At 45.9% G+C, this 24,293-nt stretch overlaps 1 protein-coding gene across 1 annotated transcript in view; it reads right to left on the minus strand.

Annotated features, from left to right (window-relative positions):
• Window positions 1-532: 532 nt before the first annotated feature.
• Window positions 533-24,293, minus strand: part of inpp5jb (inositol polyphosphate-5-phosphatase Jb) — a 45,182-nt gene continuing 21,421 nt past the window's right edge. The window contains exons 4-13 of the mRNA XM_039772210.1: window positions 22,518-22,626; window positions 22,138-22,254; window positions 20,478-20,650; window positions 18,350-18,461; window positions 15,741-15,850; window positions 13,289-13,499; window positions 11,796-11,933; window positions 8,908-8,991; window positions 1,999-2,103; window positions 533-1,912 (exon numbers count right to left, since the gene is read on the minus strand). Coding sequence (XP_039628144.1) covers window positions 1,466-1,912; window positions 1,999-2,103; window positions 8,908-8,991; window positions 11,796-11,933; window positions 13,289-13,499; window positions 15,741-15,850; window positions 18,350-18,461; window positions 20,478-20,650; window positions 22,138-22,254; window positions 22,518-22,626 — 1,606 coding nt within the window. The 3' untranslated portion in view covers window positions 533-1,465. The remainder of the gene's footprint in view (window positions 1,913-1,998; window positions 2,104-8,907; window positions 8,992-11,795; window positions 11,934-13,288; window positions 13,500-15,740; window positions 15,851-18,349; window positions 18,462-20,477; window positions 20,651-22,137; window positions 22,255-22,517; window positions 22,627-24,293) is intronic.

Genomic DNA, 24,293 nt, shown 5'->3' on the forward strand with positions numbered 1-24,293 from the left:
AGATGTTTTCTTTAATAAAAGCCAAAAAAAAAAAGTGAAGCTTCGCTTGTGTTCCTCGGTGATCGTTTCTCTCCATTAAAGCTGGACTGGGGACCAGGACAGTTACGGCAGAAGGCGACTGCAAGGTGAAGAAGCACAGGTAACCATTCCTGTCAAGCAGTAATAAATATACCATGTAGAATTGTAAGTGTATCTGCCACACTTGACAACAGCAATAGTAATACGTACCTGTTTGCTTTTTGTGATGTGCTGCTTTTGCTTGATATTCTTGGAGAAAAGGGTACATGAGAAGCTAAACTCTTGTGCTGTGTTGTGGTTGGGTGGTCCGAAGTTGTATGTTTGGGGTCTTGGGTTTGTGGTTGCCAAGGAAGGCGTTTTGTGAAATGTTTTGCTCGCTGATCCAGTTTAGTCCAAATGCCATCTAGCTGTTCCATTGGCACCCGACATGTGAGTTGGGGTTTATTTTCATGAAATACTAATTAACGCAGGTTTACTTTTTAAATTGTGTAATTTACAGAAATCACAACCAAAATACAGCATTGTACACAAAGGGTTTATTGAGCTTCTTCACCAGTCCCAACGGGTGACCATCAGTGGTGACGCCAGCTGCTTCACAGTCTGTTGACGCGGAGTGCAGGAGAGATGCCGTGGTCTGTAAAGTGACACTCGGGTCACTAACGCTACGTTCACATTACAAGTCTCATCGCTCGATTCCGACTTTTTTGCCCTTCTAGATGTTTCTAACGTGTCTGTCCACTGACACACACATTGATATGGTTGGTTGTGCACAAGTCATCTGTGTCACCAACAACAATAAAATCACATTTGTGAGACGACTTGTGGTATTAAAACAGCCCCAGTGGATGTGCTGGTAAGCTGGTGTAGGCATCACATTCTGCTCTGCGGGACAGCAAATGGTTTGTCAGATGTTTGTCATGAGTCAGTTGAGAAAAATAATCGGGCAGGTCTGGCTGGTACTACCATGCCAAGAGATGTGTGGGCATGAGAAAGAAGCCAGGAGTGGTAGGACCGCGACTGTTGTCCCGGCCGTACGCCTCCTCCATTGTTGAGTTACTGCCCAGCCGGTGCTGGCTGATGACGATGGCGCTCAGCCCGACTTGTCATTCGTGCCACATGGCTACAAATCGGATACGCACCTGATTTGGGACCACCTATGAAAGTGACTCCAATCTGGGTTTCTGTGACCACATCAGATTTGTGTCCCACTGGGCAAAAACAATGGTGTTTGAGTCACCTGAGCCTGGTAATGTGAGTGTAGCCTAAAGTACCAGTTGACATCGATAACATAAAAAGAAAGGAGAGAGTGCTGGGGAATCAGACGTGAGGGGTCCAAAGTCAGTGACAGAGACCCTGGAGAGGTTGGAGTTCACACAGCAGTGGACTGAACTGTCCCGTCTCCCTACTGTACGAGTGTGGGATTCTCCCCCCATTCCTCCCCTGCATGTCACAATCCCACGTCCTTGGACTTGTCTGACAGTGCCAGTGCACCATCGGGCGTTTTCCTCATCACCACTTTGTTCCTCTCTTTGGGTTCAGGGGTGGTGACCTCAATGCCAGGTCTGCTGTGGCCACTGCTGCGTGATGGAGGGGCCGCCATGCTGGCCGGTGCCTCTGGCTCGGGTACAAGGCGTTCTCTTTTACTTCCGTGCCCCGCACGAGGAGAAGGGCTGCGGCCTTTGCTCTTGTCTCTGGATTTTGGTCGTAGATTGAGGCCTTGGAGTTTTGGTAGCACTGGACTGCGGCTCCTACTTCGACGTCCTCGCTGCCTTGATTTTCCCGGACTGGGGCTCCTAGATTTGGTTCTGAGCAAAACCAGGGTACTGTCGTCTTCAGAACTGTACTCGGAGCTGTCGGAGGGGCTGCTGCTGGGACTGGAGGTGGGAAGCGAGATCTGTGGAGGAAAGGTAAAGGTTGTCTGTTAGTTTAACAAAAATGACGGTTACGTTTGATCGGAGTGGACAGACGTGTATTTCTAACCTGGAAGGGTTCGGTTACTCCCACAATGGTACTCAGGTTGTTACTGTAGTATCCTAAAATGTACTCCCCTGAGCCTTTAGGCAAGGACTCCTCGCTGAATGACACCTGAAGGTAGAGAAAACAAAAGGTGGTAATCGTCAGTGACGTCTCCGTACAAACGGGCCAAGTAGCTTGAGACCTGCGTGGAGATTCTGGTTTGAGTTTTAGGCCGGTCAGTCCGCCAGCAGGCCTCGTATGTTAGACTTCATTTAAGTAACGACAGCCCAAACAACCCATCGAGTGTGTGCTGTAATGGGTTCAGGCTGCGTGCATTTGACCAGAGCTGTGGAAAGAACATGGAAAATGAAAGGATAAGAGAGAACAGATTGAGGGAGAACTCTCGAAGAGAAGAGGAAAGCCAGTTAGAGCAGGCGCTGGGCAGGCACGTCTCTGCTTCTGTTAGATGTGGACCGGACCACCACACCAGGGTGACCGAACGTGGCTGTGGTGTATGGGAGCACAAAACAAAAGGCTGCATGTGTGCTAGGGGGTATTGGGGGAGTCGGTGTGAAAAGCTTTGAACGGCCAGTGGCACCAGTGCTGTCTGAGGAAGCTTCTGGAAATAGGGACAGGGACTGGCACATGTAACTGGGGGACACAAAGTCCTGTAAGGCAGTCCAATGACAGTCCCAGGTGGCTTTTTTAACTTTATGCATTGATCATTTTTTATATAGTTATTTTGATAGTTTTTTTTTTTTTGTTCCTTGTGTTCGTTCCTGGTGGATTTTCTTCTTAGTTCATCCAACCTGTGCTTAATTCCCCCCCAGACAGCCTTCTACTTGGGTGACAAGTGGGGGACTTGCTGGTTTATCCCATTTGTGATGACATGTTACGCACCATCCCCTCGGTGGTTAATTAAAAGTGAAGTTAGTGTTCAGTCGCTAACATCTTATTAACCGTTTAATACTGGACAACGTTTGCTGTGCTCCCCTCAAGCCAATGTCACGTTTTCTTGTGAGGCATGTCATAATCGCCGTTGCCCCATGAAAGTCACTGGGCTGCCACGCTGACCGAGCAGTTTCCAGCGCAGTTGTGCCCCCCTCACCCCTTTTTATGACAGCCAAACAAGGTGCTGCATTACGTCGATGCTGCTGTGCGTTCAGCAATAGGCGTTTTTTTACCTTCTTGTATACAAAGTATAGGGAAAGTATTGGAATTGTCCAAAGATTTGACGACGAGATTTTAATGAATCTCAATGTTAGACCTCCCTAAGTCCGAAAATACCACTTTTGGAATCGTGTGTCTGTGTGTCTGTAAACGTGATAACTTGAGTACGCTTTCACTTCGGTCAACCAAATTTGGTACACTAATACCAGGTACAAAACGTAGCTTTCTATCAACTTTTGCACTATATCTGCTAACCGGAAGTGGCACTTGACTTTTTTTACTAAAGTCTGATTTATTCATCTTTACTTTTATACTAATTGTTCAATATGTTATATGATTTGATTTGTTGTTGAAGGTTCTTTAATGTACATAATATCAAACTGTAATGGTTGTCTTGCGGTTTACTCCTCAAATATCCATCCCCATATCTGAGTATACAAAGAAGTCCATGAGAGAGCACTCCCGAGTTTTTGTTTTTCCGTTCTGTTTTAATACGTAAAACACGAGATATCAGACAGGCGAGCCTCACTTCGGTTTGCGAGGTTCAAAACGTGTGCGCATCGTTTGTTTCATTCTGTGCGTTCTACCTGTGGTTGAGCATCCATTGGGTGTAAACCCCCCTTTGCACACACAGGGAGCGATTTGCCAACCGGTTGCTCTCAGTTGTTCGGCTACTGGTTTACTGCTAGTGGGCTGCCAGTTAGTTAGATTACGTAAAAGTAGGTCACAACTGTAACGGGCTGGCAGAGTTGTCGAGTGTGACGTTGGCTTTACTTTTACTTTCCCTACAGCTGTACAACTCACCCAGCATGCCATAGGCCCAGCTTAGTCTTTGTTTACTACTAGATAGACCCCCTTCCTGAGTGCCCCCTTTTATTATTATTACAATAATGGATTAATTAATGGATAAAGATTGTTGTTGTCTCCGTTATCGTCCCCCGTTTCTGCTTTGTTTTAACAGATGTGTTTTTTTCCGTATTCAGTAATTTGCATTTTACCGGAGGAGGCGTCATACCGTGTGGTGAGTGTACTCAGTGAAAGGCATTATACAAAATGAAATGATGGAATGTGCAGCATCTGTTGTTCAGGCCCCGACCCCCTGTAGTCATTGGGCGATTGTTTCGAGGTAGTTGTGGTGTCAGTGATGTGGTTAGTGGTCACTGCGCCTCCTCTCTCTCTTCTGCAGCAACTGCACTTGAATGTGGAGCCTTGGGCTCTCAGAGGAAGCTTGGTGTGCCAAAGAAAATCTGACAAGACAAAGGTATGGATTAGACTTGTAGGTGTCAGACTTGGCCTAAAGATCACATAGTGTTGAGGTAGAAGGTTTTTTTTAGTGATGGAGGTGGGATTTGAACTGGTGACCTTTGGATTATGGAGCCCCTGCCTCATCGTGGTGAGCTATGTGGGAGGCTCTTAATGGTCCAGGGGCTGAGGATCCTTTTATCTACTTAAAGGGTTGTTTCCACAGCATAAGATTGGCAGCCACACCTGTTCAACACCCAGCTCATCCTGACCACCTGCACTGGGATTTGAGCTTGGGGCCTCTGGCACTTGGCTCACCAATCTCTACCGGCAGAGCCACTGGGGATCCCCTTAAGCTACTGTGCCCAGGCAGAATTTCAATTGCTCAGAGATGGTCCTTAGTTAAACACAAAACACACACTATGTGGTCATGGCAGGAGCTGGACTTGAACTCAGGACCACTGAGGCAGAGGCTACCTGTCTCTACCCTCAGAGCCACTGGAGATCCCCTTTGGCTATTGTAGCCAGGCAGAATTTCAACTGCTCAGAGGGTGACCTTAGTCCAATACAAAACTCACACTGTGTTCATGGCAGGAGCGGGATTTGAACTCAGGTCTCGTGGCACTAAACCCATCACTCTCTACCCTCAGAGCCACTGGGGATTCCCTTAAGCTACTGTCCCCAGGCAGAATTTCAGCTGCTCGGAGATTGTCCTTAGTTAAGCACAAAACACACACACTTCCTCTCCTATGAAGGAGCTGGGCTTGAACTCATGATGTTGGGAATGTCAAGGCCTCGCCTCAGCCCTTAGAGCCACCTGAGAACTCCTCTTGGTAGGGAGGCTGAAGAGACTTTTGTTTGCTAAGATGTCCTCCTCCACAGCATAAGGACAACCTCTACCCCAGCACTGGGATTTGAACTCAGAGATTGAGGATCACGGACCACCTGTCTTATCTCTTGGAGCTACCAGGGAGCCCCTTAAGCTAATGTCGCCGCTCAGAATTTTAGGTACTAAGGGGGGACCTTATTCCAACATAAAACTCATGGTAAGAGCTGGTCTTGAACTCAGGACCTTTGAGACCCAAGCCAACATCCTCTATCCTTAGAGCCACATAGAAGCCCTTGAGTTGTACTAGCAAGTCAGAATTTTGACTGCTAACTGGGGGATAGTAGTTCAACACAAAACTCACACTTCCTCTCCAAGGAGGGAGCTGGACTTGAACTCAGGACATTGGGAATGTGATAGCCACTCCTCAGCTCTTTGAGCCACCTAGGAGGACCTTTTACTTGTGCGGCTGAACAGACTTTTGTCTGCTACGATGCCTCCTACGCCGCATAAAGACAACCTTCACCCCAGTAGTGGGATTTGAACTCACAGGCTAAAATTCACAGACCACCTGTCTCAGCCCATAGGGCCACCAGAGAGCCCTTTATGGAGGTGTGGCTGAAAAGACTTTTATCTGCTATGATGGCGTCTTACAGAGCATAAGAATCATCAGCCACTCATCCATGAGATTTGAACTGAGGATCTCCAAATTACAAATCGCCCTATTAGCCAGTGGAGCCACAGGAGACCCCATTAAAGGCTGGTGGTCAACCTGACATTTGACTAGTAAGGATTCCCATTAAAGACCATTAAATATTCATTTTCTCTGGCTGCAGTGGCACCTGAACTCAAGTCACTGTGACCCCCTTGAACTACAGTGGCTAACCACATTTTTATCTTCTAAGAGAGCCCCTGACATAACAAAGACCAGAGAGGCTGTCATGTGATTCTCTCATCTACACCCACAACACTTGAACTTGGGACCTTGTGATGAGGAGCAACCTCTTTAACTTGTGGAGCCACCAGAGATTTCAGTCAGCACCCCTCACTGGTCATCAGACTTCTAACCAGCAAAGCCGCCTCTTAAATGGCATAAGGCTTGGATCCTCACTCAGTAAACTGATATTTTTACACAAACAAGGGAGTTGAACCCAAGACCTCAGCATAGACCACCTTGCTCAGTCCTTGGAGCCACCAGAGAAACATATTAAAGGGTCTGGCTCACTAGACTTTAATCTGTTAAGAAGGATCCATTATACCCCATAATGAGAATCACCTAACACTCTGTGTGCTTCCATTTCAGACCCTCTCACTAGCAGCAGGACCTTAGGACTTCAGCACTCCCTCCAGAGCCAATGGAGCCACAGGAGAACTTTGTGAACCACAAGGGTGATTAAATGTTGAAGTGCCATGTGTGGTTACTACGTGGCCTAAGGATCCCACTCCCTCTCTATGCCCCTCTACTGTCCTAGTAATGGGTCTTGAGCTCAGGCCCTTGGGCTTACACAACCCTCTTCTTAGCCATTGGGGGCCACAGGAAGGCTCCTTAGGCCGGTGTGGCCAATTAGACTTCTGACTACTAAGGGGGGCTGTTCACACTCCCCCTCACAGGACACCCCACTCATTCTCATCATCAGCCAGGTGACTTGAAATTACAGAGCACCCCCTTAAGCAGAGGAGCTCCACAAGAACTCCTAAAACCAAAATGGTCCACCAGACTTGCAACTCATAAAGGTTGCCCCCTCATCCATTCTACCCACCGTGGGATTACAGGACACCCTTCGAGCCCCATAGAGAGACCCTTAAACTAGAGACCAAACAGACTTGTCACTGCCAAAGGTGCCCATTATAAATCCTAAAGCTCACACTTGGTGTTTGTTTGCACACCAAAACCACCTCACCATTAGGGGAGCTGGAACTGGGGGCTTTAGGATCGTGGTACTCCCTTCCAAGCTATTGGAGCCATAGGAGACCTTCTTCAAGGACAGGGATGATCAAACCTCCGCGTGACACGTGCGACTCAATGGGAACATGAAGGTCCCACCCTCCCTCTTCGTCCTCTTCTACTCCACTCTTCCCTTCTTCTCTGGGAGCTTTGGGTCCTTAGGCTAGAGTGGCCAAGTCGGACCTCTTTGGCAACAGCGGGCCCACGTTCTCTCTACAGTCTACCCAGCAAATCTGGGGCACTGCAGCACCTGCGTACGTCACTCATCCTCTGAGGCAGCAGCAGGACCCCCCACTTTGGGCCTTTACTGAATAAAACAGCCTCATGAGCCCCCCTGACCCAAAGCTGAACACCTTCAACTCTACGAGCAATCAGACCCTACCACGTGCCAATCCAGGTCACCTCACACTGCACTCAGGTTGCCATCCCCGTACTCTGCTGCTCTGCTGGAGGCAGGCCTTGAATGTGGGGGTCCTTTAACGACATGACCCCCATCACAGCTATAAGCACAACTCCTTAACTGTCAGAAGGGGAGCGGACGTCTGACTGCTTAGGGTGTCTCTGATATGGCAGCTCTTGCGCACATTAAATCCTGTGCCTCCCACCTCGATCCCGGGTCACTGCACTTGCTCAGAGCAGAAGCAGGTTTGGGGAGACCTCAATAAACCTGAGATATAAAAGTCCTGTTTAGTATGTGCAGTGACGGAGTGACAGGCAAATCCTGGCAGTGATCGTCACTTAGCAGAGTCCACATGTCACTGATGCCGTCTGAAGGTCCCCCTTATTGTCTGGAGTTAGTCTTTTTACTGCAACACGTGCAACGCCAACGTGTCGCCATACTGACCATCACTTGCCTCCGTCTTGCAGAGCTCTGAGGCAGGCCCTGTGTCTGGTGATCCTGGTTGCTGACAGTAAATAAAAGTTCTCTGGTGCAGACCACCCAGCCCCTGTGCACCTAAACAAATTACTTTGATTTTATTCCCTTCTCTACTTGATTGACCACCATGTCAGGCTCTACTCTTTTGCTCAGTAATTACAGTAGGGGTCTTCGGTGTCGTTGGAGAGCAGCCTTCTCCCCAGAAGAGGCCGACAGAAACAACTTTTTATAAACAGGGGGTACATCTACAGTGGGTTAGCACAGCTCATTAAGAGCGGGGTGCAGTAGTTTAGGACCAAACACGACTGTATTTATGACGAGGTGGTTCAATGGAAGGAGGTGAGAAGACCAGGGGCCGCTCAAATCAATTCCAGATGCCGCAGGTTCATGCTGATGGAAGAATCAAAATGTAAACCGGCTGGTGGTCCATCTTACTTGGTCAACAACATAAAGGGGTGGGGAGTGGTCGTGTAGCTTGAAGTGGGACCCTTTGGTACAGCTACAACAGGGTATCTGTGATTTAGTGACAAAGAGCTACGTCACTTAATAGCTGCAGAGACGACATGTGCTGAATACTCCACAGCCAATCCTGGAATGGCCTCCAAAGTGTAAGAAGTTCATCTCATGGCAGGGGCCGCTCCTCTTACCAGGGGCATATGGAAGACGTTATCAGCCGATCCACCAGCGTTTTACAGATGAATGTTGTGAGCAGACCCCTGCCCCTTTTTTAAATACCCATGTGATCATTCAACTGTTTCACCTTCAGAAGGTGCCCACTCACTGCATGGCGTCTGGTGTGCCTGGCAGCAACGTGTGATAAAACACGGCAAAAGGAACAATAAAGAGGAATGTGTAAAAGCTGAAAATCACCACCTGGTAGTGCTGGTTTGTGCCCACCGGATCTTCATGCTTTGCCCAGACATAACTCACGTAGTCCTTCTGATGCCTGAAACCAACCTATTAAGAGGAAAAAAAAACAAAACACGGTAGTTTTAAAAGCTCATTCTTCATCCTTGGCAAGATCGACAACCCGTCACGTCACAGAGCTAAAGGGGTTGGTGTCGTAATTACTGAAGACAAAGGAAAGATGTGGCAGGCAGACGCCGCAGCGACATCCACGCTATTTTTAAACTATGCCCTGATGAGAAGCAAGTGACATCTCTGTAGCAAATTCTCCGGCTGATAAGAGTGAAGAGGCCACCGCAAATTCAGTAACGGGCACTAAACTGGCACGCAAGGGCGAGGAGCAGAAATAACTGAAGAGATGCAGCGCAAGAACAAACACTCCGACGTGCAGATGTGATCCTTCTAGAAGGGCCACAAGCACAGAGCAGACATGGAAGATGTGGCCAATCAAAGTGCCCCTTTTTAAACCAATGACACCCCCCTAGTATTTAGGGCCAAGCTCATCAAGTCGCACACAAGCCAGCGTACTAAAACTCGGCCGGGGGTCTGACACGAGGTCTTCAGGTTTTGCGGAGTTGAACTTGCAGTGCTAATGACAATCAAGGCTGTGAGATTTGTCAGTCAGAGAAGGAAGTCTGAATGTGAGGCAGCTCCGCTGACTGGTCATGGCGGCAGTAGGGGGCAGAAGGGGGCTTCATGTTGATTAGGAATGGCAGTGGACTCTGCTAGGTAGATGTGAAAGGTGCGATATGCTAATGAGACAGACCGGTGGATGGGAAAGGGGCTATATAGTAGACAGAACTGTATTTGTCCCCTGGGGGACAGAAGTGCAATAAATAAATAGTTATTTTTATATTATGACAAATAAATACACACCAGCATGATTAAAAAGGATGAACATTTCTGACTTGGCCCAAGATGAGAAGTGCAGTATGGCACTATAAAGGCATACTGTGGTTGGTATGAAGGAGCGCCAGTCGCGTTTCTCGACTCACATTTGCTGAATGATTCGCTGGCTCAAAGTCCTCTGTGTCAGATGGTCACGGAGAGGATGTGCAGCGTTGGCAGGGGGTGTCCCATAACGGAGTGGGCCTTGTTGATTTGGGGGTGGCACTTGCTAGGAGGTTAGTGGCCCAGTACAGGGTGGCAGAACACAATCAGAATGTCACCAAGCACAGTACTCCAAAGAAACAAGAGCGGGCACTGCCCTTTACCCTGGAGCGCCTCTGGACCCCCTATGCCCATTACATGTTTTAAACACACGATTTCAGAGCTGCCCATGACACTTTTTTTCGGTGACGTTTACAGCAGCTGCACCTAATCTAGAAAAGCAGCTGGGGAGTTACGATAAGAGGGGCTCCAGCTCCGGTATCTGCTGTGACTTGTCAGACTCCATACTGCAGCAGACGACATGACGCAGCCCACCACTGTGCGCAGCTCCTTCTGCCCTCGACTGCTCCAGAATTACAAAGAAGACACTAAAAGGTTTATCTGTTTAGCCACAATTTGACGCCCCAACTGTTCGTCCCTATTGTGAAGCTCTTCCAGAATAGCAGACGGCTGGAGTTAAGTTGTTGTTGTTTTGTTCTTTCTATTTGCGCTCAAAATGTCCAGCAGATGTCACCTTTGAGACAAGCTGTAGCTGTGATTGCTGCATTCCAACACTGAGACCTGCGTCTCCAGCGTAAAAAGGGACGTTTGTGAATATGGGGGACGCAGACACCGTCAGCAAGCTGAATGGACCTCTTCACCGGAAGTCTAGCAAGTTGTTTAAAGAGAAAAGGACGACCGCCCCAAATCTGACAAACCAAAGCACTAAGACCACCACACTGACTAGGAGTTAAATGATCGGCCAATTTTAAAATTCTCCTTTTTGACATTGTGATGGACAGCCGGGGTGGGTCTTCTGATGGAAGGACTGGGGTGGAGAGGACATGTTCACAGCAACACCTCCCACAGAACACGGGTGGGCATCGGGGCCTTGGGCTGGAAGCTTAGAAGCTCAAACCTGCCGGGGCCCGTGACCACCACCAGGGGGTGCCAGGACAGTCCCGGAGCACTGGACTGCAGGAAAAGGATCAGAGTGCACTATAAAGGAGACCACCTCACTTCATTTAAGGAGCCAGAGTCGGGTGGAAGGTGGGCAAAGCCTGCTTGGAGGAGTGGAGGTGGCAGAAAAGAGAAAGAAAGAAAGAAGGAAAGGACTGAGCAATATTGGGTGCCGAATCCTTTCCTAACTTCTTTCTCTCTCTTTTTCCTGCCGCCTCCTGCCAAATGCAGCCCTCTAATAGTGGTGTCTCCATTACTCCACGGTTTGGGGGTCTTGTCTTATCCTGTATGTTGTGATCACAGCTTACAGTTAACGTCGTGCCCGTCTGTCTAAATTTAGAATTGTGTTCCGATTAGGAGGAATGCTGAAGGGCATGCGGAAGGCGCATTGCATAGCGATGATGGATTCGTTGTTTTTGAAGAACAGCGAAAGCAAAGGTGAGCACCCGACTGAAAACTACAAGGGTTCACCTATCAAGGGACCCTCCACCCACTCACCCACTTCATTTTGGCTCACCCTGTATTACGAATACATTTTCAGTACTTAAAACGAAAAGGCCCCCAACCATCTTCTCGTCTTAGACACTGGCTGGCTTTGACTTCTCACATGGTGGCCTGGATACTTCACTTCACTTTCTGTTTGCCAACAGTCGGCAGCACTGAGCGGCGATTTGCTGTTTTGGAAATGGCATCTTTTTTGGCCTACGCCATAATTAAGGACACGCGAGTCAGAGATTGTGCAGATTCACACGCTAAACACAAGCTCATATTTAACAACACGCAGTGCACACGAGGGTCATAAATACCTTGTAAAGACCAATCCAGTCCCAAGAACTGCGAGGAAAGGTCTGCGCCATTTTATACCGGACGATGGCATCAGACACCGCATTCCATTCATCCTCTACTGCCAGCTGGACAAAAGGTACGTCTATCTTGTAGGGAAACTGAAAAGAGAGGCAAAAACGAGTTAAAAGCCAAAGCACAAACCTTCAGAGAAACCCTTTAAAGCAATCACGTCACTATAGTGCGGCACAGAAAGGGCACCACGAGTTTCCTGAGTGAAAATCAGCAACCCGTTTAACGACACACAGAGCTGGCAGAGAGAGGACCAGTCGTTTAATTCATGATTGGCATTATGAGCAGAGGTTCTGAACGGGGCGCAGTCCGGAATGTCATCACCAGATTACACACCTCAGCAGTCAACTAGCAAATCGTACTTGTGAATATTTCACGAGAATAAAAGCATTAACGAAATGATGAGGGAGAGAAGAACACGACACGTTAAGAGTAAGAACTGAGATTATTTGAACAAGTAGTGACTTGTGACTATTAGAATCGCGCCGTGATTAGTTATTATAGTCACTTCTTTACAATCCAAAGTGTCACGTGAACAGAACAGAAGTGTGGCCGTCAGGTCATGTGGTATACCGACGTCTATGAGAATCTTTGAAAAACGCAATTTGTTGCATAAACGTTATCGTCAGTGAAAATAACCCGCAAGTACCTGTACGTTTAACTCGGGTTTCAATGTCACTCTGGAAAATGTGTACAAGGTTAAAAACGAGACCTGGCAAATAAACTCTGACGTTATCAAACGTTTGTCGTCGTGACCTGCTGATGGTCGTACAATACGCTAAATGAACGGGCAATTGTCTACACCGTAATATAAAGGGAATGTCTTGTTTGCAGTCGTCAGTTTTTTGGAATCCCTGTAGTTTTTCTGTTGTAATGTTTCTCATTGTCTGCTCTTCAGAAAGGTTGTGCGTGTAATTCGTTTTTCGTTCACCATCGAGGTGTGAGACTTGCTGCCACTGATCTTCTGTGATTTGTCATCTGTTGTCTTTGTTGTTCTGAGGCCTGTGCTGGTTGGTCTTTTGTGATGTCGATGTTTCTGCTTTTGTGCGGTGGTGTGAGTCTGTAGGCTGGCGAGGCCGTTTGTGTTGCTCAGCGCTACGCAGTGTCTGCCTTTTCATTTTATTGGGAGGCGGACGTTGAAGTGAAGGAACGAGTAGGTGCAAAATGGTGGTGTCGTAATGCAGTTTTGCTCAGTAACAAAGTGTGCACCAAATACGATAATTGAAAAGAATTGAAGACTTGAAGAGAAGGCGAAGAGCAGAACTCTGCCAGGAACACAACACGGACTCCTCTCTATTGTTGTGGAGGGATAGAGCATTTGTGACAACCATTGTTTATATCGAGCACAGGCAGACACAAGCGAAATTATAGAGGGACTAACGAATCAATCAAACTAACAACAGCCACACAGGCATACGACCACAACGCTCTACACCGGCCTCACCTTGAGAGTGAAGATTGAGGAGACCGGCTTGTGGTCACTGACCACATACTCCATGTGACTCCGATAGCTGTGCTGGCTCACCACTAAGCCTCCGGCCTGCAGGACACCAGAATGGCGCTTTGAGGCCGTCTGTGGAGTCGAGGCTTTGGATTCGGGATTCTTCACCTTCCAAAGGATGCGGTCTGTCCAGGCTGGCTTTCTCTTCTTGGCACTGAGTTTGCAGAAGAAGATTAAAAACACAGCTTAATAATTAGCAACGTCACTGTGGAAATGATCTTTGACCCCGCGGATGCTTCCTGCCTTTTTTAAATTCTTTGACAGATTACGATTGGTTAGTCCTGAGCATGGCTGCGTTTAGGGGCTGCCGTCGATCCCAAGGCGAGAATAATCACTGGGCAGGGCGCCAGTCCATCGCAGGCTGGGGTGAATGGTCAGATGGACCAGTTTAGCATCGCCAGTCCACCTGACCTGCACACCTTTCGGACTGTGGGAGGACAGCCACACAGACACAGGGAGGACACGAACCCGGGCCGCCATACTGTGAGGCTGCAGCACTACCCACTGTGCCAACATGTGGCGTCCGGATAGGTTGTCCCCGACATCTCACCCCCTCCACATTTCACCAGTATTAGATTTTGCCCCGGTATTTATGTACATATCTATAATTGCAATTACAAATGTAATAAACCTTATTCAACACTGAATATAAAAACAGTTCCCTCAGGTAGTGTTCGTCTACGACTGATCAGACAGATCAACGTGTTCCACTGATAATACTATGCGTGATTACCTCCATAAAAGGTGGATACTGTACTTCAAATGTACTCCGTGTTATGTGATATCGTACTGTACGATTGTATTAGATTTTGCATGTTTTTCTTGCCAGCACTACGGCCGTTTCGAGTCGTGTATTTACGCTTTTCGCTGTGTTGAAGAACCACCAACACCTCGCAGACAGCGCGATAATCTAAACTGTTACGTCAGCACTCACCGCATCGTGTGTTACTTTCTCACTGAAAGCGTTACTTTTGTATCGTGACTAAACCTAAAATCAACTTAATAAAATTTCACTATAGCAGAAAGAATTTTATCAATTAGAGGTAAAAGAAAATTGATAGATGATGATAGGCAATCAGAGAAACAAGAAGTACGCTGCTATCAAAAGAATAGCCCAAAATGTTGAAAATCGTAATGTAATTGATTACCTTGGGGGCATCGCATACAACTTGGAGTTCTAATCAATAATTTTCTAAACAGAAATTATTTTTTGTGAACATGAAAATTACAAAGATATTAATTGAATACATAATTGTATTTCACGTATGTTTTTTTCATGTAATATTAATTTTTGTAAAATTGTTTAGATTTGTTAAATCAAAATAAAAATGTATATGTGTTTAGAGAGAGTTTCATTTAAGTGATGCACTGTTGCTAACTTTTTTTATCATTTTGTTACAAAAATATTTAAATTAGAAAAGTCAGTTTTGAACACAGAGAATGATTATTCACTTTATTTTTTCTAGAAACTTCCAACACTCAAAAGTCTGGGTGTGGGTATCAGAAGACACTGGGGTGGGGGAGAAATATCATGGAGGCCAAACGTAGTGGGGGCCAAACGTGAGGGGCAAAATGTGCTGAGAGCGAAACGTGAGGGGCAAAATGCGAGGTGTGAAACATGAAGGGTGAGACATGCTGGGGCAAAACGTGAGGGGCAAAACCTTCTGGCACCAAAATCTCTGTAAACCGCCAACATGCTGATTGGCCAACAAGCAGGCATTCATTTAAATAGAGAAATTTGGGTGAACCGTTTCTCTAACATACAAAAGAAAGCAAGCAGTGAGTGATCTGTCAAATGGAGATTAACTGTCGGTTGTAAAAACTCAAAGAAACTCTGCCGTGAATATGGCAATGAGAAAATCTTTAGTGAGTGACTCTGTCGAAACAACAGCACAGGAAATAATTCACTTAAGCGTGCATTTAGGAAATGTGATTAGGATCATTTAACACCTGCAAAAGGGCATCTGTGGAATAAAGAAAAGATATTTCCTTCTCAGAATGGCAACGGGAATTAAATCTCTTAAAGTGAGAAGTTTACGTCCTTCCGGAGTTCTTTATTAGGTAATTCAAAGTGTAAGTAAGCCTGGCAAGCCTTCTTCCTTAAGAATGTGGCAAAACTGTTCTTTTGTACTCGGTTAAAATATAAAGAAAATGGATGGAGGGACACATAAATGAGACTTCAGCTCTACTACGGCACAACAATTAGTCACGGAGGTCAAACCCGAGCGATTTTTAATGGAGTCTCAGCCTGTCGTCTGTACTCTCCGATGTAATGGGCACTTGGGCCTTCTGTGCTGTCCTCGAGGTCTACAGCATGATTAGGACTGTTCAGAGAACAAATGACTTGGACAGAAAAACAAACAAGCAGGCGCTTTCTTCAAAATGTGGTCCTTACCTGGTGTCATAAATGCTGGTGCCCACGTCAAACTTATATGTTGGGGGGAAGCGCAGCACACCCTCGTGAAAGCCCTCGAGTACTGGTTCCATTGTTTTCGCCATGTTCAACTAAATGGAGTTCATAAACACAAAACAAGATTACAGTCTCTCTCTTTGTTTTAACATATCTATACCATGTTGAAGACAGTAATTATGGCGGTGTGTTCATTCAAATATTTTATCAGTAAGTAAGCAAGCACAGTCATCCGAGTGTGAAGATATCAGATTGGCACAAAGCAGTCCTGTTCACAGAGGGCACCCATTTGGCATTTAAACACAATAAACGTTTAGATTTTGCTTCCTTCCTTCCTTTAAATGCGTGGTTTATTATCATTAGCACACAGACAACAGTTCATCTCACCCATGGTACCCAATAAAGATACACACAAAAAACATCAGCAGTATATGGGGATGGATATTTGAGGAGTAAACCACCAGACAAGGATTACATTTTTATATAACACACATTAAGGAACCATCAACAACAAATCCAATTAATATATTGAACAATTATTATAAAAGTAATCCATATCTACAAAAGCCAAAGAGCATGGACTCACTCATCACGAAATCTCCCGAACCCGGAGGACTTGGGCCCTGAAATCTGGAATGTCGGTTACCCTCGGCCCTCAGGTGCTCGCTAAGAAACGGTTTTAACAATTTCGTGGTCCAAGCGAGTTCTGTCTGTCTGTCTCTCTGTCCGCTGTTCACAAGAGAATTACTTAACGGGTTTTAGATCAGGTTGTTTTCTATAATTTGCGGGAACTTTCCGTTGATTTTGCGACTCCTCTCATCGTTCTACTTTCGGGTGGGCTATAAAAGGAGCCGGCAGCCACCACTCCAGGAACCAAAGTGTGGCAGAGAGGAGTGGGAGGAGAAGAAGAAGAAGAAGAAAAAGTATTGTGATTGGGACTGTGCTGTGCCTGTGGGAGCGGGGAAGGCGTTACCCGCAGGCAGAAGAAAAGAAAAATCAAACACTTATTTGTGTTATGAGTGTGCCTCCCGAGTTGGGTGGCTGGCACGCCCCTAGTGGTCTTGTTACACGATTAACAAGAAATCAACAGTAATGATGCCACAGAGCCGAATACAGAAGTAAAATGACCTTTCATAAGCTGATATTTTTTCCCCAACAGCTTATGAAGGCCAGAAAGGACACCTCAGGACTTCGGTGACACGTCTGATCAGCCTTCTTTTAAATTCCATTCTTTTGATTAATTGGGCGGATTTTAGAAGAGCGTAAATATTTAAAAGGCACTGCAGCGGGCCATCAATCGGGAAGCTCTGTGTGAATCATGAGACATAAGAGATGAAACCATATAAAATATTCATTATGTCTAATTAAATAAAATAATTAGACAGAACACAACACAAGGCTAGTGAGACACAACCACTTAACACAGCAGATGAAAAAACAAAAACTCAAAAATACAAAATCAATGATGTCAAGACAAAGAGCAGTAGAGCCTGACAGGTCTATGCAGAAGGCCAAAGTAACCAGTGGCCAAAAATGTCAAATGAGAGCATTGGGCCAGGAACAGTGTAGCACGTGCCAGCCAGCGCCAGGCTATTTGTCACGCCACAACATTTTTTAACCTGCGTAATCCAGACCAGGGTCATGGTGCTGGAGCCTAACTGAACCAGCAGGGGGCCACAAGGCAGGAACAAACCTTGCACAAGGCGCCAGTCCATCACATGGCAAACACACACACGCACTTGGGGCCATTTTAGCTTTGCCAGTTCACCTAACATGCATGTCTCTGGGCAGTGGGAGGAAACCACAACCACTGAGCTGCCTCGGCCACTTGTCAACTCATTCATTTACTTTACAACTCAAAGATCTAAAATAAATAGGTTTTATTTTATTCTTCTTTTCAACAGTTACTGACTTCTTACTTAATGAAAGTCATTGCCCACTCTTTTTCATAAAAGATATATAAAGTGGACCACCAGGGAGTGCAGAGCCCCCCAAACCCTAAACACACCAGACACAGAAGCCAAGCACAGCACACACAAGGTAAAACAAATTATGATTTGATTCCCATTGTATCACCGTTTAAGAGGGGGTTCAGAGGAGCAACCGTGTCTCCTTGTGGTGCGTTCAGCCCCCCTATTCACAATGGCGCATAACGAAGCCCCCTAGTTAGCTAAAAAAACCAAAAAAATCTACAAGGAGCTTGATGGACTGAATGGTCTCCTCTCGTTTGTCACATTTCTTATATTCCTACGTACATGAGCAATGCCAACTGGGTTTCACATCATCCCCAAAAAGAGCTTGGGCATCAAGGAGAGGGAACATTAGGTGTGAAACTGGCACAAACCTATAATAGCTAAGGCATGTGTTGTACCATCAAAGAATGACTTTACGGATGACCTCCTATCACCTTTCCGGGTGCTCAACATGGCTAGAAACTCATAACCCTGGAGTAATGAATACCTCATAGCCCACTGGATACCACCCTGAGTGAACGTCTCTGGACTGGTCTCCACTTCCACAGCACTGCTTTAGGCCTCCCTCAAGACAGAGAGGAACATTTCTGCATGTTACCGGACTCAGATTGGCTCTCCTACCTGGTCTTTCTCCCACAGCATGGAAAGTTTATTACTGTCAATAGCATACTTCACAAAATTCATGTCGTAATGTTCAATTCGGAAATTCAGGTCTCCGAACCAGAAGACAACACTGTAATAGAACAAAAAAAATGAATATATTGGCAACAAGGCTTCTTTATGAGACACTCCTCTTGGTCTTGGGCCGTTGTTCCCCTACTGTCTTATTTACTAAAATTTTCTTTCTTATTAATTATCATCTTAACATCATTTAAAACAATTTTATCGTATGGATGAAATCAACACTCGGGATCCCACAGGCCTTTATGTAGCCCCATTAGTGAGGCTGTTTACGCTTTTGGTTCAAACAACAATGCAGATTCACATGCTTGTTACATAAAACACTGAATTAGTGTGCTGGCAGTTTTCCCACAGCCACGAAGGCAAATTGTGTTAATGAATTATTTTTGCCCATTTCAGCCTCAGCATTGCCTGTTTAGGACACTATTAGAAAGGCCCCATTTCACAGATTTAAAACACAGAATATTTTCATGTGATGGTCAACAAGGACGATAAAAATTCAGTCATTGGCGATCACATTCCAGGAGATCATTATGTCTGGAAAACCATAAAACTGAATAAATAAAATAAGAGTACTGTAAATAAATAAATCAGTAAGTCAGTCAAATGGCTGTGACACTGTCCAGCACAGAACACAACTCTCCTAAAAAAACTCTTCAATCCAGGACGATAGGACAGCAGGATGGTTTCATGCCAAGAAAGAGCACCACAGATGTGATGTTTGCTCTGAGGGTTTTGATGGAGAAGTTTAGACAAGGACACAAGGAGTTGCATTGCGTTTTTGTGGACCTGGAGAAAGCATATGACAGGGTGCCTTGAGAGGAGCTGTGGTATTGTACGAGGAAGTTGGGAGTAGCAGAAAAGTACGTGAGAGTTGTACAGGATATGTACGAGGGAAGTGTGACATGGTGAGGTCTGCGGTAGGAGTGACGAAGGGGGGATTACATCAGGGATCGGCTCTGCGCCCTTTCTTATTTACAATGATAATGGACGGGTTGACAGACGAGATTAGACAGGAGTCCCCGTGGACTGTGATGTTTGCTGATGACATTGTGATCTGCAGGTCAAGGAGACCCTGGACAGGTGGAGATATGAGAGGAGAGCAATGAAGGTCAGTAGGACCACCAGGACAGAATACATGAGAGGGAGGTCAGTGGAATGGTGAGGATGAGGGAGTAGAGTTGATGAAGGTGAAGGAGTTTAAATACTTGGGATCAACAGGACAGAGTAATGGGGAGTGTGAAAGAGGAGTGAAGAAGAGAGTGTAGGCAGGAAGGAATGGGTGGAGAAGAGTGTCAGGAGTGATTTGTGACAGACGGGTATCAGCAAGAGTGAAAGGGAAGGTGTACAGGACAGTAGTGAGACCAGCTATGTTATATGGGCTGGAGATGGTGGCACAGGAGACAGAGCGGGAGGTGGCAGAGTTACAGTTGTTAAGATTTGAATTGGGTGTGACGAGGATGGACAGGATTAGAAATGAGGACATTAGGGGGTCAGCTCAAGTTGGACAGTTGGGAGACAAAGTCAGAGAGGTGAGATTGTGTTGGTTTGGAGAGATGCTGAGCATAAAGAGTGAAGGGTACTAAGGATAGAGCTGATAGTCAAGAGGAGAAGAGGAAGGCCTAAGAGAAGGTTTCTGGATGTGGTGAGAGAGGACATGCAGGTGATGGGGGTGACAGAACAAGATGATGAGGACAGGAAGATATGGAAAAAGATGATCCGCTGTGGTAACCTCTAATGGGAGCAGCCGAAAGAAGAAGAAGAAGATTGCAGTGTGTGGATATCAGGTTATGGTTAAGCGTTCACTTCTATTGTAATGTGCTGTAAAGATAAAAACAGTTACTTACCACAAAGTTATACCGTAAACCTAAAAATAGTGTCACCTTCTTTTATACGATAAACCACATCTGCACGCACTTTACCATAAACATAACATTATTTCTTTTTACACTGTATATTCTTAACTATGTAGAGTGCTTTGGACTTGTTAAAGGAAGTGAAGTATTTTGAGAAAACAAACAAACTGAAGTTAAGTGAAATGAGTTGACCGCAGACATTTGCGACTCACTCGTGGTCAAGAATGCTCGTGGCACTTTGGCTGTCAAACTGCTGCTGCAATATACTCTCAAAATCTTCCATACGCTGCTCCGAATTTTCCATGTGGGCGGGCAGGTGGCAGTTCAGGAAACAAACCATATGGCCAAAGACTGACATCCGGGCACTGACACCACCTTTGTTACCCTGGAGTGGCACAGAAGAAACAGGGTTTAGTACTTTAGAGCAGGACTGTGGAATGTGCAGAGCCGCTTGGGCAAAACAAACAAAACTAAGCAAAGTGATAAAATCAAGATGAGCTGTGCAAAATCAGACTGGCCTGTCATTCAAGTGTGAACCCTGATAAGAAGTTATAAATAAAACTTGACTGACTTGCACATGAAAATGCTTGTGTGCCCGTGACTACCCAGAAACCAGCTGACGGCTCTTAAATGACTTTAAAATCTGCAGAGCCAAATTAACGAAAAATTCCAAACAAGAGCACGGAGAGGGACGCACAGGCCGGTCCATTATGAGGACTGAGCAACTGAGAGAGGGACGTCAGAAGTGCAGGAGGACGTGATTAAGTGAAACACAAACTAATAAAGGAAAAACAAAACGTCCAATACAGAAATATTTGAGTTACTCGTAGGATGCACGGGTGCACCGTTGAAAATAACAGTTTTTGGAAATGTCTGGCAGTGTATGAATCGGACACCTACAGATTATTTATGTACAAAGGAACTGATCAAACAACTGCACGTGTCTGGAGGGCGTGGCTTGTCCTCAGTTTTAATCATATCGCAGTATTCTTCTCCATCCATCCATCCATTATCCAACCCGCTATATCCTAACTACAGGGTCACGGGGGTCTGCTGGAGCCAATCCCAGCCAACACAGGGCACAAACCCCGGGCAGGGTGCCAGCCCACCACAGCAGTATTCTTCTCTTTAAGGAAACTGCAAAACAACAAACTGTATACGTAACTTAAAATATGACCTAACTCTGGCAGAGTCTAAAATATTATTATTATCATCACCATAATAATGTAATTTGCAAGTCAAGAAACAGTAAGTGGAGTGTGACAGATGGCCGGGACGCCCCTGCAGCATATGGACCAGGGGGACAAGGGTGGGAAGCCCAGTATCTCCCCCGGACGCCAGATGGCAGCCTCTATGGGTTGCAGCGGTGCCTCGGACTCCCCCAGGGCTTCATGGGAGTTGGAGTTTAGTGCAGCCCTGTTGGGTACCACCAATCAAGCACCTGGAGCACTTCTGGGTGCCCAATAAAAAGCCAGCAGCCCCTGCTGCAGCACCCCCTGGTGGCGCCTGTGAAACCCAACATTGTCCAGCGTCCAGGGGGAGATATTGTCTTTCCCATGCTTGCTCCCCTTGAACATCTGCTGCAGGGGCATCCAGGCTGGGCATGAGTCCCGCCCATCCGTCACAGGAGTTAATATTCTAAAAAGAATTAAGCAAACGTCGCTGACGAACAGGCTGGTCTGACGCGCTGATGGCAGGAAAAAACGAGATACACAACTCCAGCTTAGCAAAGCTGAAACATTACAGGAAAGTGGGCTTGTGCAGCCCTCCAAAACGGCCATACCTTACACTGGAAAGGTAATGTCAGAGTAAATATTTAATATGAAACAATTATGTGGAGGAGTCCAAATGATTTGCCCCACAGCCTCTTACCCAGTAGCCTCCCAGTCCAGTTCTTGTTGTTTCCGTCTGGATGTCCCTCAGAAAAGGCAGATGATAGTACTTGACCAATATCAGCAGGAGGACCCCCTGCATGCGCTGTGATGTGACCTAAGGGAACGGAAAACGACAGCAAGCCGTCAGAGTAACACACACACACACACACACACACATCTCACTGCTGTACTGGCATCGCGGCCCATTAAACACTCGCAAATGGAAGGGGATTGTAAGAATGGTCATTATAGCGCTCAGCTGGGAGGCTTCTGACCCGTGAAGACAGCACATACACAATGCAGCTTGGCTGATCTTCTCAAATGAATGTCTTTATTCACCCTGAACAGTACGCCGCTCATTACAATGGCTTTACTCACCAGAACATATCCAAATGACGCCAGGGAATCCATGCAAAGTTCACTCCACTGGTCAGTAAAGATGGCGTCTTTGAGTCTTTTGTTGATCATGGAATTTACTTCTTGAAGTCTAAATACATTACAAGAGGGAAAGAAAAAAGGAAATGGCGGGTTCAAGGTGTATAAAAGGGCACAGAGTGCTGCATGAAAGGTCGCAGACTTTCTTAGACGGTGCTCCCTGACTCTGGCTAGTCATCCCGTTACTTGCACTGCCTGGATTCTTCAATGTTGACACTCGGACCTTCACTGCAAACCCTCTGCTCTGATTTTAGCCTCCCTACCGCCACTCTGTCTCTTAGACCTTCTGTTGTCTTCTCTTTCACAAACTTCTACTGCACTGCTTATGTCTCTTAGCTGTGCTCTACAGCCGGGGCCAAATGGGAATTTCCCCTTGGGATTAATAAAGTATCTATCTATCATATAGTGCCTTTCCTATCTATCTAGCTGTCTATTATATAGCGCCTTTCACTCTATCTATCTATTTTATAGTGCCTTTCATATCTATCTATCTAGCTGTCTCTTTATCTCTATTATATAGCACCTTTTACCCTATCTATCTATCTATCTATCTATCTATTATATAGCACCTTTCACATCTATCTATCTATCTATCTAAATGTTTTGAGAAGGACACAAATATAGATTTTTCACAAAGTGTGCTGCCTCCGTTTTTAATGACGTCCATTTGCATCGACTCCAGTATGTCATGAAGAGGGATTGGATTTCAAAGTCCCTCATTGGCATGAAAATGAACTTCATCCCAAAATCACCCATGCCCACTGCTGTTGTGAAGAAGGCATCAGGGCACCTAAGAGAGTCCAGAAAGTGCCAGGAGTGTTTCCTATAATTGATTCAGCTGTGGGCACCACCAGGGCACAGCTGGCACAGGAATGACAGCAGGCAGGAGGGAGTGAGATGAAGTGTTTTGGAGGATGGCATGGTGGGTGACAAGAAGGGCAGCAAAGCCAAGAAATAATCTGGGGCTGGACTGCTGGGTTCAAGTCATTTTCTCTGATCAATTCCCTTTCTGATTGTTTGGGGCATCCGGAAAAAAAGATCTAAAAACACTGAAGCAGCACACTTGGTATCATTCTTCACCCTTTTGTCCACGGCTGTAGTTCTATTAAAAGTCCTCCCATCTATTATCAGAGCTGTGGGGCTCCCTCTTGTAAGCCTTAGACACAAGGGAGACAAAAAAAAAAACAACATGGAAGGAAAGGAAAGGAAGCCCAAATGTCCAGGGGGGGAAAAACTGTGAGTAACTGAGGCAGTCTGCTGGAGCTGCACTGCTAAGCAATGCGCAATATTCTCCTTACTGCTTCTCATGATAAAGGAGGCTAAATTTAATAAAGGCTGACAGACATGTTTGGAACATTTTCATCGATGGGATCTCAAGTGTTTGTCTTTCTAAGCTGGGCTAATTCCAGAAATGCACATGAAGGGTGAAGATATTTTAAAAAAAGGCTCTTCAGTATACAGACTGGTTTCCCATACTGGGAGATCTTCTGCATGGCACTCGATGCACCCAGAATAATCTGTGACCCTCTATAACTCTGAACTGGATGATTTGGGTTGCTAAGTGTTACGTTTATCTCTACTCTCTAAATATAAAATCCTAAGTCTAAAAGTGCAACGATTATATGTGACGTTTTTATCTCATGCTTTAAATACAGGCTTATTTTAAAACCTACATATATATGTATAGTATCATTCTTTTCAGAATTTATCAAACTTTAA

The sequence above is a fragment of the Polypterus senegalus genome, chromosome 12, assembly GCF_016835505.1.
Source record: "Polypterus senegalus isolate Bchr_013 chromosome 12, ASM1683550v1, whole genome shotgun sequence".
Taxonomy (NCBI): Eukaryota; Metazoa; Chordata; class Cladistia; order Polypteriformes; family Polypteridae; genus Polypterus; species Polypterus senegalus.